The sequence below is a fragment of the Hydra vulgaris genome, chromosome 14, assembly GCF_038396675.1.
Source record: "Hydra vulgaris chromosome 14, alternate assembly HydraT2T_AEP".
In the NCBI taxonomy this organism is placed as follows: Eukaryota; Metazoa; Cnidaria; class Hydrozoa; order Anthoathecata; family Hydridae; genus Hydra; species Hydra vulgaris.
In genome coordinates, this window is record NC_088933.1 from 855001 (window position 1) to 872500 (window position 17500).

At 28.7% G+C, this 17500-nt stretch overlaps 2 protein-coding genes across 3 annotated transcripts in view; one reads left to right on the plus strand and one right to left on the minus strand.

The window, feature by feature from the left end:
* Positions 1 to 837: 837 nt before the first annotated feature.
* Positions 838 to 1512, plus strand: LOC136090507 (uncharacterized). Its single transcript, XM_065817217.1, has one exon. It carries the CDS (start codon positions 838 to 840, stop codon positions 1510 to 1512), a length of 675 nt encoding a protein of 224 aa, XP_065673289.1.
* A 4134-nt stretch (positions 1513 to 5646) lies between these two features.
* The window catches only part of LOC100213547 (adhesion G protein-coupled receptor L4), a 64899-nt gene continuing 53045 nt past the window's right edge, over positions 5647 to 17500 (minus strand). For both annotated transcript variants that reach the window (XM_065817748.1, XM_065817749.1), the window contains 5 exons: positions 17439 to 17500; positions 17025 to 17193; positions 12718 to 12846; positions 10767 to 10832; positions 5647 to 5991 (listed from right to left, as the gene is read on the minus strand). The exon at positions 17439 to 17500 is cut by the window's right edge and continues 21 nt beyond it. In XM_065817748.1, the coding sequence (XP_065673820.1) occupies positions 5974 to 5991; positions 10767 to 10832; positions 12718 to 12846; positions 17025 to 17193; positions 17439 to 17500 (444 nt within the window). In that variant the 3' untranslated portion in view covers positions 5647 to 5973. The remainder of the gene's footprint in view (positions 5992 to 10766; positions 10833 to 12717; positions 12847 to 17024; positions 17194 to 17438) is intronic.

Consider the following 17500-nt stretch of genomic DNA (forward strand, 5'->3'; position numbering starts at 1 on the left):
AATGGATATATATAAAGTATATAAAATCCTTCTCATATTATAGTATTTTATTACAAAAACACAAACTACAAGACATTTAAATATACACTTATGCTCACTTTTGCTTTTTAATATAGTATTGTACATTTTTCAGTGACATATAATAGTTTTATTTAATGCTTCTGAACTATTTACATTAAGATCAAATTTGTTTTCACTGAATGGCTAGGGTAAAATTTAAACTCCCATCTAAATGTTTATATTTTATTTTGGTATTCCTATTTACTTTATAATTAAATTATAAAATTTATGTAACTAAAGTTCGTTTTAAAATATTTTAGATAAAATAATAAAACTGAAATAAATTATTATGCCTCGTGAATACTAACGCAAGATTATCGGTACATATGATCACAGCAAAATAATGACTGCCATACAGCTTGTTAAGGAAGGAGAGTCAGTATACAGTATATCAAAGTCTTCTGGAATTCCTTATGGGACATTATACAGACGATCCCATGATCAAATCCAAAGGAAAGACAAAAAAATTGGAAGTGGTCGTGGGTTTGTTTTAAATAGCTCTGAGGAAAATCTTCTAGTAGAAGCCTTGATGTACTTAGCTGATAAGGGTTTTCCACAAGATAGAGAAGATATCAAACTGATGGTTAAATCCTATATAACATTTATTGGCAAAAGAACTCCATTCAAAGATGACAAGCCAGGGAAAGACTGTTTTTTGGGTCAGCAAATGTCCAGTGTCTACCTCCCTTTGTCGTCTACAAAGCCATCCACCTTTATGATGCATGGTGTCAAAATGGACCAGAAAATGCAATGTATGGTGTAACAAAATCCGGTTGTATGGAGGACTCTATTTTTGAAAGTTGGATTGACAGGTTTATTATACATGTAAAGGATTATGAAAAGCCTGTGTTGTTGTTATGTGACGGACACAACAGCCATATAACATATTCTACTGTTAAAAAGGCTCTGAACAATCATATAATTTTACTTTGGTTACCTCCGAACACAAGCCACGCATTACAACCTCTTGATATTGGTTTTTTTGCTCCATTGAAATCCCATTTGAAGAAAATCCTTAAAGATTGGTTAAGAGAAAACAGACATAAAAATGTTGACAAGTCTGTATTTCCAACTTTACTAAAAGTTCTTATCAGTAAGATAGATAACAAACTCCTGAAAAGTGGTTTTAATGGTAGTGGTCTTTACCCTGCTGAAAAATCAAAACCTATGAAAAAGATAGTGAATATGCAACGAAAGCACAAGGAAGTAGATAAGACTAACAAAAAAGAAAATGTTGTAAAAAATCTGCAAAGAGCAATCGATTCTGTACTTACACCTAGCCCAAGTCAACCTACACTGACAGTATTTGCAAATTCAAAAAAACGCAGAGCACGTGTCCAGGCCAAAAAGGGAGAAATTTTAACAGTACAAGATGTTGTCGCAAGGTTACAAGAAGAAGAAAAGAATAAAGCTGAAAAGAAGACGGTATCAGTAAGTAAAAGAAACTGCTAGACATAACCAATACAGTTTGACTTTTTATATACGTGAAAAGCAATAAGTGTGATATCAAATCAAATATAATGAGTATCCTTATATCAAATATAATGAGTATCCGTATTACCCCACCAGTGGGGTAACTTGGATATATAAAAGGTGTTGTTAATATAGGATTAGTATGTTAGTTATTTAAAATATATTTATGTTTTACTCATTGTGATTTTATTGTATACACCCTGAAAAAAAAATAACAAAAGTTTTTATGGTGGTTTTTAACTAAAAAAAAAAAATATATTAGAAAAAATATATTTAAAATTCTATCCGTACTACCCCTCCCCGCCCTATCTGTTGTATCGGTATATTCCAAATAATGTGTCGGTCCACAATAGTCCGAATCATTCTTTTTATGTCGTTATAAATGTCATTTTTAAGTGACATGTCGTTTAAATGTCATTTTTAAGTGTCAATAAATAATGGTTTTGTATCGAAATTGGATCTCCTAGTAATAATACTAGGAGATCCGATTTCACATGAATCTATTAAAAATGTATTGTAAAGTTTAAAAGAAATGATGCTTAGAGCTTTTTATGACACAATAAAGTACTATTTTACAGTTTCAGGGCCCACCTCAAATATGTATCAAGTTACCCTATACTTGTTAATAGAAACAATCTGCTTTATTTTTAGTATCAACATTTTTTTGAATAGTTTTGTTTAATAAAGTTGTTAGCCTATGGATTGTACTTTACAAAATAATGTAATTCACCAATAGACACATTTAATAACATACCTGTAAACGTAGCAATTTTAAAAACTAAAAAAATACTTTGTCGTCAAAAAAAACCCACAAAACTCAACTTGAAGCAGAACTAACGGTATAAAATGATATAATTGTTTTGTCAAAACATAGCTCAAATGAAAGTGGTTGTAAAAATTGCGAAGATGTCTTCACAATTGCAATTTTTCACAATGCTCCGTGTATGATTATGCCCCACTCTCTCCTACTCTATTTTACATACCGTTAATATTTTGATATACCGTTAAAAAACTGTGTCATAATTACAACTACATACTATTTTTAAGTGCGCAAGATTTTAAACTAAACTTAATTGATAATTGATAGTTTACAATTACGATGTCATTCACAACAAGTAATAAGAATGACTTTTTGCCACAGCTAAAAATTGCTTCAATTATTATACATTTTCTGTCAAACTTTACCAGCTTTGTGTATTTATATTTTTAGCTGACATATTTATATTTATCGCTGAAGTATCATACTTGGCAACGACTATAAAAGAAAACATATATGAAATATGTATGTATGTATGATATAAAGCATATAGTAGTATGTCTGGAAAAGTTAATGGTACACAAGAAAAACTATCTTCTTAGTCGCTTAATTCAATTTATACCATGCTAGACACAGGATTGTTACATTCTTTGAACGCCGTCGCCATTATAGTTACATTAAATTTATTTTCTGTTTTAGAAAAACTTTTTTTATCTTCCGGTACAAAGAGATATATATATATATATATAGTTATTTACAATAAAGTTTATCATTGATTCTTTACAACTCCGTAATTTATCTAAAATAAGATGAACAACTCGAACCGAACCAATGAAATTTGCATGGTTTTTTAGTATCAATTATAAATTTTATTGTAGAAAAGTCATCTGACAAATAGTAAGATAAAAATACTAAAACTCTAGCTTTAGGGTTATCTAAAAATGTCATGTCTTATTTATCAGCAATTTTTAATGCATCAGAAACGCACCAGAAATTTTTGCCAACTCTAAACAAAATATTAGAATAATTTTAACATCCCCTATAAGTACATCATCCGGGCCTTTTGTAACACATAAAAATTTGCTGTCTCCAAAATTTTATTTAATTTTTTAAACTGTTTATACTATTACCTATTAAGCACGTTTTTTATACATAATTATTTTCAAAGGTTGTTGCTATGAATCTTGGAAAGCCATATAGCTTTATAGCACCGAGGCCATGTTATTAAATGAACTAACAATAAGCAAACTAAAGTTTGTCATAAATTGTTTCAGATCCATAATACAAGTTAATCGACTACAAAACTTGATGTTTCTTAATACTAACAATGATATGTTGGACATAATTGCTTTAAGAAATACCCTATTAATTTCTAAAACAAGAGGAAAAAACAATTTTGGACGTCGTAAATAAAAAGTTTTAATTGAGAACTTTTTGCAAATGTTCATCATATTTAGTTTTTAGTAATCAACTTTACTCTATTAGAATGATTTAGTTTAAAGATAACAAAAAAAAATATTATTCAGCATTTTTTTTTTACTCATACCCCAAAAAAATTCGTGTTCGCGCCGGCCCTGTTAACTTATAACTTTAATGAAAATTTAAAAACAACGAAAATTGTTTTATTGAAATTATCTTTGGATCGTCTTTTTAACGGTTTTTGTTGAAGCGGTTTCAATATCATTTTAGGCCTGATGGCGGCTTTTCAGTTTAAAATATAACGTATAAATAAATACTCTCAACTGCCAAATAAATTAGGGGATCTTAATAAATAAATGTTAAAAAATCCTTTTAGGTAAACTTTCCATTTATCCTATAACTGTTGCTTTTTAAAAATCATACTTATTGTTTTTTAAATTTAGGAACCATTGGATCAATCCATACTTATACATTTTTATGATTTTAAAAATCTTTTGTATGGTTTTGCAACACTTCGACACGCAGCGCAACGACAAAAAAAAAAAAAAAACCAGCTATCCAAGACATACGACTTTTATAGCCGTAGTCGCAGTGTATTGTAAATACATCGACTGATATATATAGGGTATAAAAATGCATACAAATGGCTGTAAGTATTTTATATCGAAGACGTACGAAATATCGCTGAAACAATAAAAATGTTTTAATGCACAAAACCTTATAGAACGTTTTAAATTTAAGTTCAACTTTTCTCAATGTGAAAAAGTGAGCGATATGTAAGAAACTTACCCCTGCGTAATAACCATTTTTTTTTAATTCTAAATACTTTAGCTAATTTAAGACCATCAGGAAATATTTCTTGATTTAAGGAATGAATTATATTAACTAATACTTTTTTTTATTTAAAATAAGTGTATTCCTGGGTGCATCATCGAATCCACGCAATTTGTTCTTTTTATAGTGGAAAAAGCTTTTTTAAATTCTTTTAATGTTGAGTCAAAATCATAGTCTTGTTTTATTAGTTGCAGATGCAATTTAAAAGTTGGTGCAACTTTGTTAGATCAAGTCCAACATTTGTAAAATATATATTAAACACTTTAGATATTTGTTTTGGATAAATTTCTTTTTGGTAGTAAAGAAGTTTAATTTTTTTATTTTCTCCTTTAAAATTAATGATTAGTGACCTTTTTGTTATTATCAAACTTACATTTGAATCGATGTAAAAAAAAACGTTCTAAGTCATAAAAACTATTTTTTCGGGGAACGAGAAAAAACTTATTAAATCCAAAATTATTACTTTAATATATTCAAAAAAAAAATCTGGGTGCTATTTGACATCTTTAAATATTTATTTAAATTAAATTTAAAGATTTGTTAAAAAATATATTAAAATTTGTGATATATATATATATGTGTTATACATAGTTAAAGTTGTCTGACTTAAAAATAGTTTTTATGACTAAGATAAATCTTAGGTAAATCGTTTACTCTAACATAAATTTTACTTAGATAAGACTTAAATAAAACTTAGATAAGACTTAGATAAATCTTAGGTAAATCGTTTACTCTAACATAAACTTTGTTTGAAAATAAATACGAAAAATTTGTTTTTTGAAGAATTTTATAAAAATCATCTAAACTAAAAAACATCTCAAAAAAAAAAAAATACTTTTTCTTAAAAATTAAAAATGAAAAAATTTGTATGAAATTGAGATTTCAAATATGATCATGCTTGCTAAAACATTTAATACACCAGCTTTTATTTAATTATGATACTTTTATCTGCTTTATAAAAAAAAAAAAAGATGTCTCTAAAGGGTCTGAGTCAAAAGGGTCGTTATAAGTGTACACGAAAAGCTTTATCTCCGCTATAAATGTTAAAGTGTAATCTTAATGTTTGTACATTAAAATGTAAAATAAATGCAAAACACAAATCATTTTGAATCACAAAAAACTATTAACAACATCTGATCATTGATTGCATCATTAAATCAGAACATAAAATAATTATTTATTTTGATTCTATAGTGCACTTTGCACATGTATACGTTAAAATAAGTCAAATTTATATTATATCGGTGATACAACACAATAACAACCAGATTTGCATGAGTGTTCGTGATGATGTCAATGCTATTTAACAATTAAACACGGTAATAATAAACACAATACTCCTTTTCCTTCCGATGTATTGCTTTTTATTTCAAAAAAACCTTCAGATTAACTTCCAACTCTTGCAACAAAGAAGGAAAATCTCGTAAAAATCAACACTTTGAATTTGCCTAAAAACAAATATGTTATAGTATAGTTGTTTCATTAAATATATTATTATAAATTAATGTATTAAATCAAATGTTTTCCGAAACAGATTTTAAATTAGACGAAAAATCCAAAAAGTAAAAGTAATAATATCAAATTTAATTGGATGTTAAAATTGTGTGCACTTAATGTTCATTTCAAATTCAACCCAGGCGACAAAAATTGATCGCATTGGTTAAAACTAGTGAAAGGAAATAAAGTTTTTTCTAAAACCGGTTTTTCGAATAAACCGCTGTTTTCAATGTTTAAAAAACCGGTTTACTGGTTTTCTAGTGTATTTTTTTATTAAATATATTTCAGGGGAACAACAGCGGCAAAAACATAATTATATATAGCAACAATATACGTATATTGAATACAATTGAGATAAATCCTTTTAATGGTTAAATTTACGTTTCTAAAGACAATAAGCACGTAAAAAACAAAGCATTAAGTGTTTCATTATTTAACCTTGACCTTAGTTTACCATTATTTAACCATAGTTGACCATTATTTAACCTTGACCTTAGTTTAGTGATAAATAGACCACTTGCAGAAATTGACCTTTCCGCGTTCACACTTGTTTACTTAGATTGACTTCAAAGGCGTGTGCAACAAATCTAGTTGCTTGTAAGTTTTTTTGTTAGCTTAAATACCGCCATTTCTTTGAGCATTAGTTTGGAAGTTGATTCTATTTCTTGTTTCTTTGGTGAAACCCCTTTGACTGTCTCTCTGATGGAGAAATCGAGCTCTTCTGACAAGGAAGTCAATTGTTGTACTTGTTCCTGACTAGTTTCATTATCTGACAAATTTTCTTTATCTATAGACTCACTTCTCTTTTGCTCAAACAAACGATCAAACAAACTTGACGCAGTAGTAGCAATTGCATTTCTCTTTGGCATGGAATTTTCGAAAATGTCATGAGTTGCTCCATAAATGACATCAGGATTATTCAGATATTTAACTAAGTATACTAATATAGCATTCCTCCTCTCAGTGAGTCTTTTAGTAAATGAGTCAACTAGCTCTTGACTAAAGGTGTTTTCCTGGCTTTTTAGCTGCTTGAAAATGATCTTCAGAATGCCATCAGATGAGAGCAAGTTCGAATCTTTTCTGCAAAGTGCTTCAGCACCAACCTTGATTGGTTCAAAAGCATATACTAGATTTTGTAAGGTGGTAAATTCAGACTTAGAAATCATAATACCGCTTGATAACTCAATCAGTGAAATTTGAATACATTTCTTAAGGGTAAAAAATCTTGAAATCATATCTAGTAAGCTGTCCCAATGTGTCTTAGAGTCTAAGATTAGCTGCAGCTCCTTTCCAAACTCAGACTGGATATGCTTTTGCAGAATCATGTCATTTTTAACTGGAGACTTTTGAAACAATCTGACATATTTTCTGACTTTGTTGATAAGTTCTGTGACATCCTCCCTGATCATTGGAAGAGCTGATGCACCTGCTTCTGCTGAAACATCTAATCCTCCTTCCTCATCGCTGTCATCATCTTCTAGGTCCTCTTCTAAAATAGTTACTTGCTCAGGTGTGCAATTATCTTCTGCCTATATAGAACATCACAGACAGCCAAGTGGATTCCATGTGCGAGGCAGAGCTGATGGTCTGGTAAAATTGAGCAAGTTTTTTCATTACAGAAGCTCTGTCTGTGGTTACTGCAACAACATCACAGGCAAAACGTAGCCCAATTCTTTCAGTTTCACGTCAACAATTACACAACATTTCTCTGCTGGCATAGAACCATGTACCCTGATCATTCCAAGGTTCTAATAATCACCTTCCATATGAACATTTATGTTTATATATCTTCTGTTTCTGGATGAAGTATACTCATGAAGGGTTAGGTTAAATTTTTAACCAACAAGCTTCCTTTCTGCAAATTGCTGCTGATATGTTTTTTTGATATCTTCATAATGTTTCATCATCGATTTCGCATCTTTAGGCAATTTATACCTTTGTGTCTCTAAAGGTGTTCTCAAACATTGACTAGTAAAAGAAAACACGAAAGGGCAGCCCATCACATGAAATAAGCTCAGCCAAAACAACATCAACAGGATCCTTTGTCTTAAAAAATGAATCAATGGGTTTGATGACTTCGAGTTTCCTCTCAGGAGTAACAACAGCAGCAAACGTAATGTTGTACTTTGTCCTCAGGTGGTTCCTCAAGGAGCTTGTGGTTCCTCCTTTGCACTAAATTTCTTAGTCGCAAAGCTTGCACTTGGCCAACTCAAGTTCTTTTGAGCACAAAAAATGCTTCCAAACTGGTGTTTTAATCTTGTAAACTTCAAAAAACGACATTTTCGTTTTTGTGAAAATTTGTTTCACTTCTTTACATCACAAATTAACTTACCGTTAAAGTTTACGTGGAAGCAAATTGAATGTTTTCATTTATTTTCTCTAGCAACTACACATCAAGAAAAGTGTTTCAGAATTGCCAAATAACCAAGTAAATTTATACAAAAGTAGATATATCCAAAAACCGGTTTTGAAAATAACATTTTCGGTTTTCGATTTCTAAAAACTTTGCAGTTTGCGAAAACCGGTTTCCCTTTCCCTAGTTGAAACAGTACAAAAAGTTTAATAGATTGTAAGGAATTAACAATACATACATACAGGAACTTTTTCTATTTATATTTTTTACGGGAACTTTTTCCGCAAACTGTGTGTGTGTATATATATATATATATATATATATATATATATATATATATATATATATATATATATATATTTGTTATAATTTAACATAGCCCACAGCAACAGTTGTTTTATATTTCTGTTAATTTGTAAACCCCTTTGACATTAAATTCTTTGAGTCGATCTCGATGCCATTTTTTTACCTGACTTTTTACCTTTTTATTGTATTTGAAAATGGAAAAAAACAGATGGAAGTCTAATAGGAGAGGTCGCGGCTGTATGGAATATGTGGAAGTATTTCCCAGCCTAATTTTTAGGGTTTTTCTTTTGTCAGCTGCTCCAATTGCAGACGGGCATTGTCATGAAGAAAAATTAGGCCTTCAGTCAAGAGCCCAGGGCGTTTTGTTTGAATGACAAGTCTTTTAGGGTGTCACTGTAGTACTGGCTGTTGATTGTTCTTTAGTCTTCAAGAATATCGCAATAAATTGGCCCCTGAAAATTGCAGAATACTGTAAGCATGACTTTACCTAACGATGGCTGGGCCTTGAAATTTTTCAGAGTGGTAGAAGTCGTATGCTTTAACTCAAGGTTTCGTAGTTTTAACTCTAGCTCATAGTGGTGGATCCATGTTTTATCACACATTACAATTCTTTTAAAAACATTCTTCTTCAGTTATATATCAATGTTTCAACTGTTGACTGTATATATGACTATATACCGATGTTTCAACTGTTGACATTTGAAGCAGAGTTTCTTAGCGAGTGTGGGTGAGTTGTTTGGGTACCCATCTTGCACAGATTTTCCTGTACTGCAGCTTGTTGTGAATGTTATGGGCAGTATTAACATCGCGTTTACTGTTTCACTCATCAGTACATCAATGGTATGTCTATTGTCCCGAATTATAATGTCAATTAGAGATTTGAGAGAGAATTTCCCAACTTTGACCAGTCGTCTACTGCGTTGCTTGTCAGAAACTTTTGTATGTCCATTTTGAAATGTTATACCCATTTGAAAACATTCGAAAGATTTAAACAATTGTCTCCGTACATTTTTAATATTTTTTTTGCGGAATTTACCACCTTTCTCACCTTCCATTACTAAAAATTTAACCATAGCACAATTCCCAAGTGTTTTTCCACGGTGCAATTGTCGAGCAAACTCGCCATCGTTAACTGAGTAAATTTGAGATTTTGTTTACAAAGTATGATTAAACAGATGTTTAAATGTTCAAATGGCAAGGTTTGGAAACAAGGTTGCCAAAAAAAACAGGAGAAGGTCAAAAGTAACAAAAGCAGAGCGATTAAAATTAAACCAGCTGTGACAACCAGACTAGCAGCTTCAACTTAGACAACTTAAGGGTGTTAAAATTGTATAAAATGTTAAAAATGTATTACAGCTTTTTTTTAAATATACTGTTGTTATAATCGGATAAAATATTAAAAAAGTATTACAGCTTTTTTTTAAATATATTGTTGTTATAATCGGATAAAACTGTCGTCATTTCTCATGTCATTCAGTCTATTACAACACAGTTTAACTGGATTATAAAAGGTTGATAAAACTGAATTATGAATTTTTAATGTACATATATATGAAGATCTACAGATCAAATTATTATTATAAAGCTAAGTTAAAATATGTCTCATTATTTACTTTTAAGAAAAAATTGTAGAATTAATTTCACATAAACACACACACACTATTATGGAATCTCTTAGGATTATCAATTCTTTAAGACTTTTGGCTGCTTTTAACAGAAACAGTAATGCAAAAGCAAAACTCATAAAAACATGCAAGACAGCTTTCTTCGAAATGAAAACAAAATATTCGATGATAAAAAAAAAGATAAGTTTTTTTTTTTTTTTTTTTAAAAGCTTAATTATTTATTCATTTTTAACTTTTTAACTCTAGAATATAAACCTTAACAATCAAGGGTGGGAGCAAGATCACTGTGCAAGAAAAAAAAATTTGGCATGGTACCTCCACGGGCGTAATGGGTATGAATAGTGGGTGGGAATTCTTGCTTATGAAACATAGATATTTAATAAAATCATTTAAAAAAAAAGCAGTTTTGAAACAAATAATAAATACCATCACTAAAACATACCGTCAAAAGTGCAAGACTATTTTCAGGCGTATCATCTTTTTTAATTTTCTTTATACTACTAAAACTCTAAATGCAAATAAAAATGTATATGTGCATGAATGTATTTACATATGTATGCATATATATATATATATATATATATATATATATATATATATTATGGTTATGACTTTTTTTTAACCCAATACTCTTGCACAGTTTGATGAACTTTTACCTAAAAAGCACTAAATGAACTATTATTTCCATACCTTTTGAAAAAAGTTCATCCCGCCATTGAAAAATCAATTTTGACATAAGTACTACTATGTAATATATAGCAGTACAAATGTCAAAACTTTGGTTTAATTTTGACATAAGTACTACTATGTAATACATAGTGTAATAACATAATGGTTCGATTTTGACATAAGTACTACTATGTAATACATAGTAGTACTTATGTCAAAATCGATTTTTCCATGGCGGGGTGAACTTTATTCAAAAGATATGTGAATAATAGTTCATTTCATGCTTTTTAGGTAAAAATTCATCAAACTACAGTACAGGAGCATGGGGTTGAAAAAAAGTCATAACCCTAATATATATATATATATATATATATATATATATATATATATATATATATATATATATATATATACATATTTATATATATAAATATGTATATATATATATATGTATATGTGTATATATATATATATATATATATATATATATATATATATATATATATGTATATATATATATATATATGTATATATATATATATGTATATATATATATATATATACATATATATATATATATATATATATATATATATATATATATATATATATATATAAATATATATATATATATATATATATATATATATATATATATATATATATATATATATATATATATATATATATATATATATATATATATATATATATATATATATAGGCCTCCAAGGCCTATATATATATAGGCCATGGAGGAAGTGAGGCCTGTACATATATACAGGAAGTGAGGCCTGTACATATACAGGCCTCACTTCCCACCAAAAAGGGCGCCGATTTAAATAAAAATGTTTTTGATTAGTTTAGATGGATAAATATAAAATTAACTGATAAAAACTAACTGAAAAATAGATAAATATAAAATTCTCACACTCTAAAATATATTGATAAAATACAAAACTATTTAACTGATTAAAAATAAAATTTTTACACTCTAAATTAAAGCATAATAATTATTATTTTATGTAATGAATTATATATTTTATATATTAATTACTTTAATATATTATTCACTTTTATTGCGGGCTTTTTAATTGTTGTAACAACTCTATAAATGCACTCTAATTCAATGAGAAAAAAAAAAAAAAATTTTTATAAGCAGTAAAAACCTTTATATCTCTTTGTCAAATTTTTTATCAAATAAGTAATGATTTTAAAAAATAAATGGATAGCTAATGCGAAAAACCAAAGACAACGCTCTAAAGAAAAAAAGTTTAAAGAATTTTTTCACAGCGCAATAAATTACTCTAAAGAATTTCTCACAGCGCAATGACACAGCGCAATAAATGACTACATATTCTTGTAGTATTAACATTACAAACATGTTTGTAACAAGTAAAAAATCAAACTTTGTATTTAATAAGCAATTTTTTAAATGAGTCAAAAGATAGCTTGTGCAAAAACCAAAAGCTCTTGTAAGAAGCAGTTTAGATAAGCTGCTCGCAAGGCTCGCCATGTTTGTTTTAGAAGAGCTTTTCTCCGCTCTCGGGCTTAATTATTTCTACCGAGGCCTCTCTCTCTCTCTCTCTCTCTCTCTCTCTCTCTCTCTCTCTCTTTATATATATATATATATATATATATATATATATATATATATATATATATATATATATATATATATATATATATATATATATATATATATATATATTCTTAAATCATACCTGTCTACTTTTTTTGCTGAATGAAAATCTAGAGGTAATTGAAGTAGAATTATTTCGACTTCGAACCAAAATAAGGTCTTTATCTTCACCAAATTGACAGCAAAAAAATTCATACCAAGCTTTTCGAACCTGAAGTAAAATTACACATAAACAACAACAACAAAAGAATTCAATTAGCTTAAATTTTTTTTCTGTATAATAATTCTGTATAATAATTAAGTTATAATAATTAAGTAATATTTATTTTATTAATAATAGATAATTAGGTTATTATAAGCAATGGGGCAAAGTAGATATCGGGGCAAAGTGAGGCATTTAAGTTTTCTAGTCTTGAATAGAATTTCTTTGAAATGATACAGTAGTTTTGTTTTATAATGTTAAAATTTTTATGTTATTTTTTATGTTTTAAAGTAGTTTCCATCAGTTATTTCCTAAAATATGACAAAAAAGTGAGTTAAAAGTTTACGAGTTGCATCAATTTGATTTTTTACCATAATATTGAATTTTTAATAATTTATTAGTTGTCTTTCAGCTGCCATTCTTCTTTTTATGTCAGATTATTTTGTTTCGAAGATATTTATGAAATATTTAACTTCACTTTTACGGGGAAAGCGACAACGCTAGTTAATGATCAAAGTAAACTTGATACCACCATTTTATGAAAGAATTCAACTTTTTAATTGCATGCATGAAAAAGTAAAACATAGTTTTATTAGAAACTTTAAAAGAACATAACTTTGTTGTTATTTAGTGACCAAAAATTTTTAAATGAGAAACTGCAAGAGAAAACTAATCAAGCTAACTGGAACAGAGATGACATGAAAAATACTATTGCAGCAGTAAATTTAAAACAGATATCTTTAAGAAAAGCTTGTAAAAATTTTAGTATGACAAAAGATTTACTACATTGGTGTGTTAAAAAGGTTTCACTTGAAAGTAGTTTACATACTAATTTACTTGGAAGAATCAGAAAAGTGCTTTCTGATAACCAAGAATCTAAACAAGTATAATGAAGATATGGACAACTCGTTTTATGGTCTCTCAATGATGTATATTAGATTGATAATATTTGAGTTCTGCAAGAAAAATTCAATTCCAAATCTTTTTAACAAATATAGTAAATAAGCAGGAGAAGACAGGGTTAGGGGTTAGGGTGAGGGTTAGAAGAAGACTTTGTATAAGGCTTTTCAAAACGCCATCCTGATTTATTACTCAGAAAATCAGAAGCAGTTTCTATAAAATATATTTGGTTTGAATGAAGATAATATTAAAATCTGTTTTAGCAATTTAGCAAGTTTTTTTGATAAATATCACTTTGAGGCAAATCACATTTTTAATTGTGATGAGCCTGGGTTGTCATGTGTCGATAATCTCATCTACAGGAAAGTGGTGTAATCAGGGACAAACAGTGGGGAAAAGGGAGTCACAAGAACAATTTTATGTGCATGTATTTCTGTTGGCCATTATGTACGACCCATGATGATATTTAAGTGCAAAAAAAGAGAAATTATTACTCACAGATAATGCTCCAATTGGAACTATTCATGAATGTTCAGAAAATGACTAGGGGTTAATACTGATTTATTCATTGAATATATACAACATTTTGTTAAACACGTATAATGCTCCTTGATTAATAAAGTTTTACTTATGTTTGACGACTATTGTTCTCATACTAAATGCTTATAACTTATAGACTATGCTCGTGACAATGGATTTTTTATGCTGTTGCTACCACCACCCATAATTCATAAACTTCAACCATTGGACCATGGACTTTTTAAGCCTTTGAAAACCTTTTTTTATCAAACATGTATGAAATGGATGCAAAACCATTCAGGAAGACGAATACAAACAGTAAATCTAGGAGAGTTTTTTAACAAAGCACATTTAGCTGCTAATATAGAAAATGCTACTTCAAGTTTTAGAGCAACTAGTATTGTCCCATTTAATTGGTATATGAAAATAAATATCCAAGGACATCTTTGAGTGATAATAATAATATCAGGTTATCCATACCTCATGAAATTTATTTCATGATTTATTTTAACAAATATTTTATTAACGGGATAACAAAAAAGAAAGTGAAATTTTACAGCAGCCAGAGTTGACTACATTGAAATTAAAGAGTCATGATAAAGTAAAGCCAATAGAAAGCTTTTCAGAGACCACTGTAACTTCATTAAGTTCTTTTGAAGACATACTTCAAATACCAAAACTTTACCCTCCAAAAAGAAATTAGCTGAAAAATCTAAGATAACTAGTTTTTCATATAAGAAAAAAAATTTACTTCAAAAGAACAATGGGAAAGCAAAAATAAAAAAAAAAAGAAAAGGACAATAATAAAATCTTTTTACTTGAAAAAAACAATGACAATAAATTAAACAAAAAATATATATATAAAAAAGAACAGAAAGAAAAAAAAAATGAAGAAATTAAGTGTTTGTTTTTTATGTGAATAGATTTTATTCAAATGGTTTGACTAACATGAAACTTTGCATACTAATTTATTATGTTAACATGTTGTATACGTATTTCATCAACACCTCAGCCAATACAACATCACAATAATAATATAATAATGTAGTAATATAAGTCATTAAGTCGTCAAGCTTGAATTAAGGAATTTTATGCCATGAATTAAGTAGTTAGTTCTTGACACTTAGGTCTCTAAAAACTTGTTACAAATATTTTTTAAATATCTTTTCATTGTGCACAAGTTATGCACCATGAAACTCTTACTGCAACCAGAGCTAGAAATATTCTTCCTGTCCAATAATACATTCAGATCCAATTCCAGTACCCAAGAAACCTGATTACTTGCTTGAAGAAATACACACTAATGCTGAAGAAACAGATGATGGCCAATACACTGTACATTAAGATAATGACCCTCCTCTATCATCATTTAAATAATGACATACCTCAATTGTTTTCACAACTTGAATTAAGGGATTCAATTTGAGATATGAAAACTAAAGATCATAGTGAACTGCTAAAATCAAGATTACAAAAAAAAAAATTTTTAAAAAGGTTTAAAAAGATCTTTTTATAGTAAACATTCAAAAAATTTTTCAACTGGAAAATGAACTTTGTTATTGTTGTGACATTGATGGTTTATTTCAATATTCGGAGCAGGAACACAATTCTGAATAGAAATTTTTTTATAAATGCTTAAGAAGTGAGCGTCAAAGCTTCGTATTGTTCCATATACTAAGAAGTGAGCGTCCATATAAGCTTGTTCCATATTAGCAATCAATTACTACACCATACATATTCAATGATCTACAAAAATCTGAAAAACATTTTGAAAGTGATACAGTATAAAAGGCATCAGTGGATGACATGTACTGATCTGAAAGTAGTTGCAATCTTAACTGGACTACATTAAGTTCTGTTGTTTTCTTTGTATTTGGAATTCTTAAGCAAGGCATAGCCATTACAACAAGGAAGTATGGCCAAAGTAAGATTATCTCGCTGCTGGACTAAAGAATATTGCTAATACTCTACTTGTTTAACCTAACAAGATGCAGTCTTGTTGGGTGAAACAAGTTTTATATATAAAACTAGGCCTCATTAAACAGTTTGTGAAAGCACTTGATAATGAACTTAACATGCAATGAACATTTTGAAGACAAAACTCCTCAAATGGACTTCTGCGAAAGTAATAGAAGGCATTTTCATCTGACCACAGTTAAGGCATCTGCTTCTCATTCAGCAATTTGATGACACTCAATAAACAGTTTAAAAGATAGAATGACTGCCTTTACAATGTTTGCAATGGTTTTCTAGGACAAAATTAAGCTGCAAAATTTGAATCTCTAATCAAGAATATGATGCACAACTATATGTCAATCAAACTTGTTAGATTCTCATCTCACTTTTTAGAATCTCATCTTAACTTTTCCCCTGAAAACATGTTTCTGGTGACATGTGTGACGTTTCTGGTGACATGTGTGATGTTTCTGGTGACATGTGTGATGTTTCTGGTGACATGTGTGATGTTTCTGGTGACATGTGTGATGTTTCTGGTGACATGTGTGATGTTTCTGGTGAGCATGATCAATAATTTCATCAAGAAATTAGTGAGATCGTTATTTAGAAAAATCTTCAACTTCATTACTTTCTGACTACTGATGGACTTTAGTGCATCATTTAAAGTCCTCACATAGTAAATCCAGTGTGACGAACGCTAAAACAAATGCCAAATTTGAATTTGGCACCATAAAAATAACAAAGTACAAATAAAACTATTTTCGTAAAATTTAGCTGGTCAGTGTAATCAAATTATTTAAACAAAGTCTTACCCTAGAATCAAATACGCAGTGAAACAAAAATATCAAAAAGCCTTGAAGACTATTTACTATAGTAAAAACATAACCAAAGAAAAGTGATCTAGAGTCTATGTAAAAGATTCCCACTATCCATGTAATACCAAGAAGACAGATTAGCAAAAATGTACTTTTTATCCAAAACCTAAAAAATAAGTAAAAAGCTTAAAAAAACAGTTTAACACAAACAAAAGTTTTTACTCAAACAGAAAGACGACATATATATATATATATATATATATATATATATATATATATATATATATATATATATATATATATATATATATATATATATATATATATATATGTGTGTGTACACACACACACACACACACACACACACATATATGTATATATATATATATATATTGTTATAATTATTTTTACCACAATTCAGCAATATTTGAAGTACGTTTTTTTGCCTTCACAGAAACCACATGTAAAGATTT

Excerpts from the sequence above, each read along its gene's own strand:
- LOC136090507 (XM_065817217.1), top strand. The coding sequence starts at position 838 with ATGGAGGACTCTATTTTTGAAAGTTGGATTGACAGGTTTATTATACAT.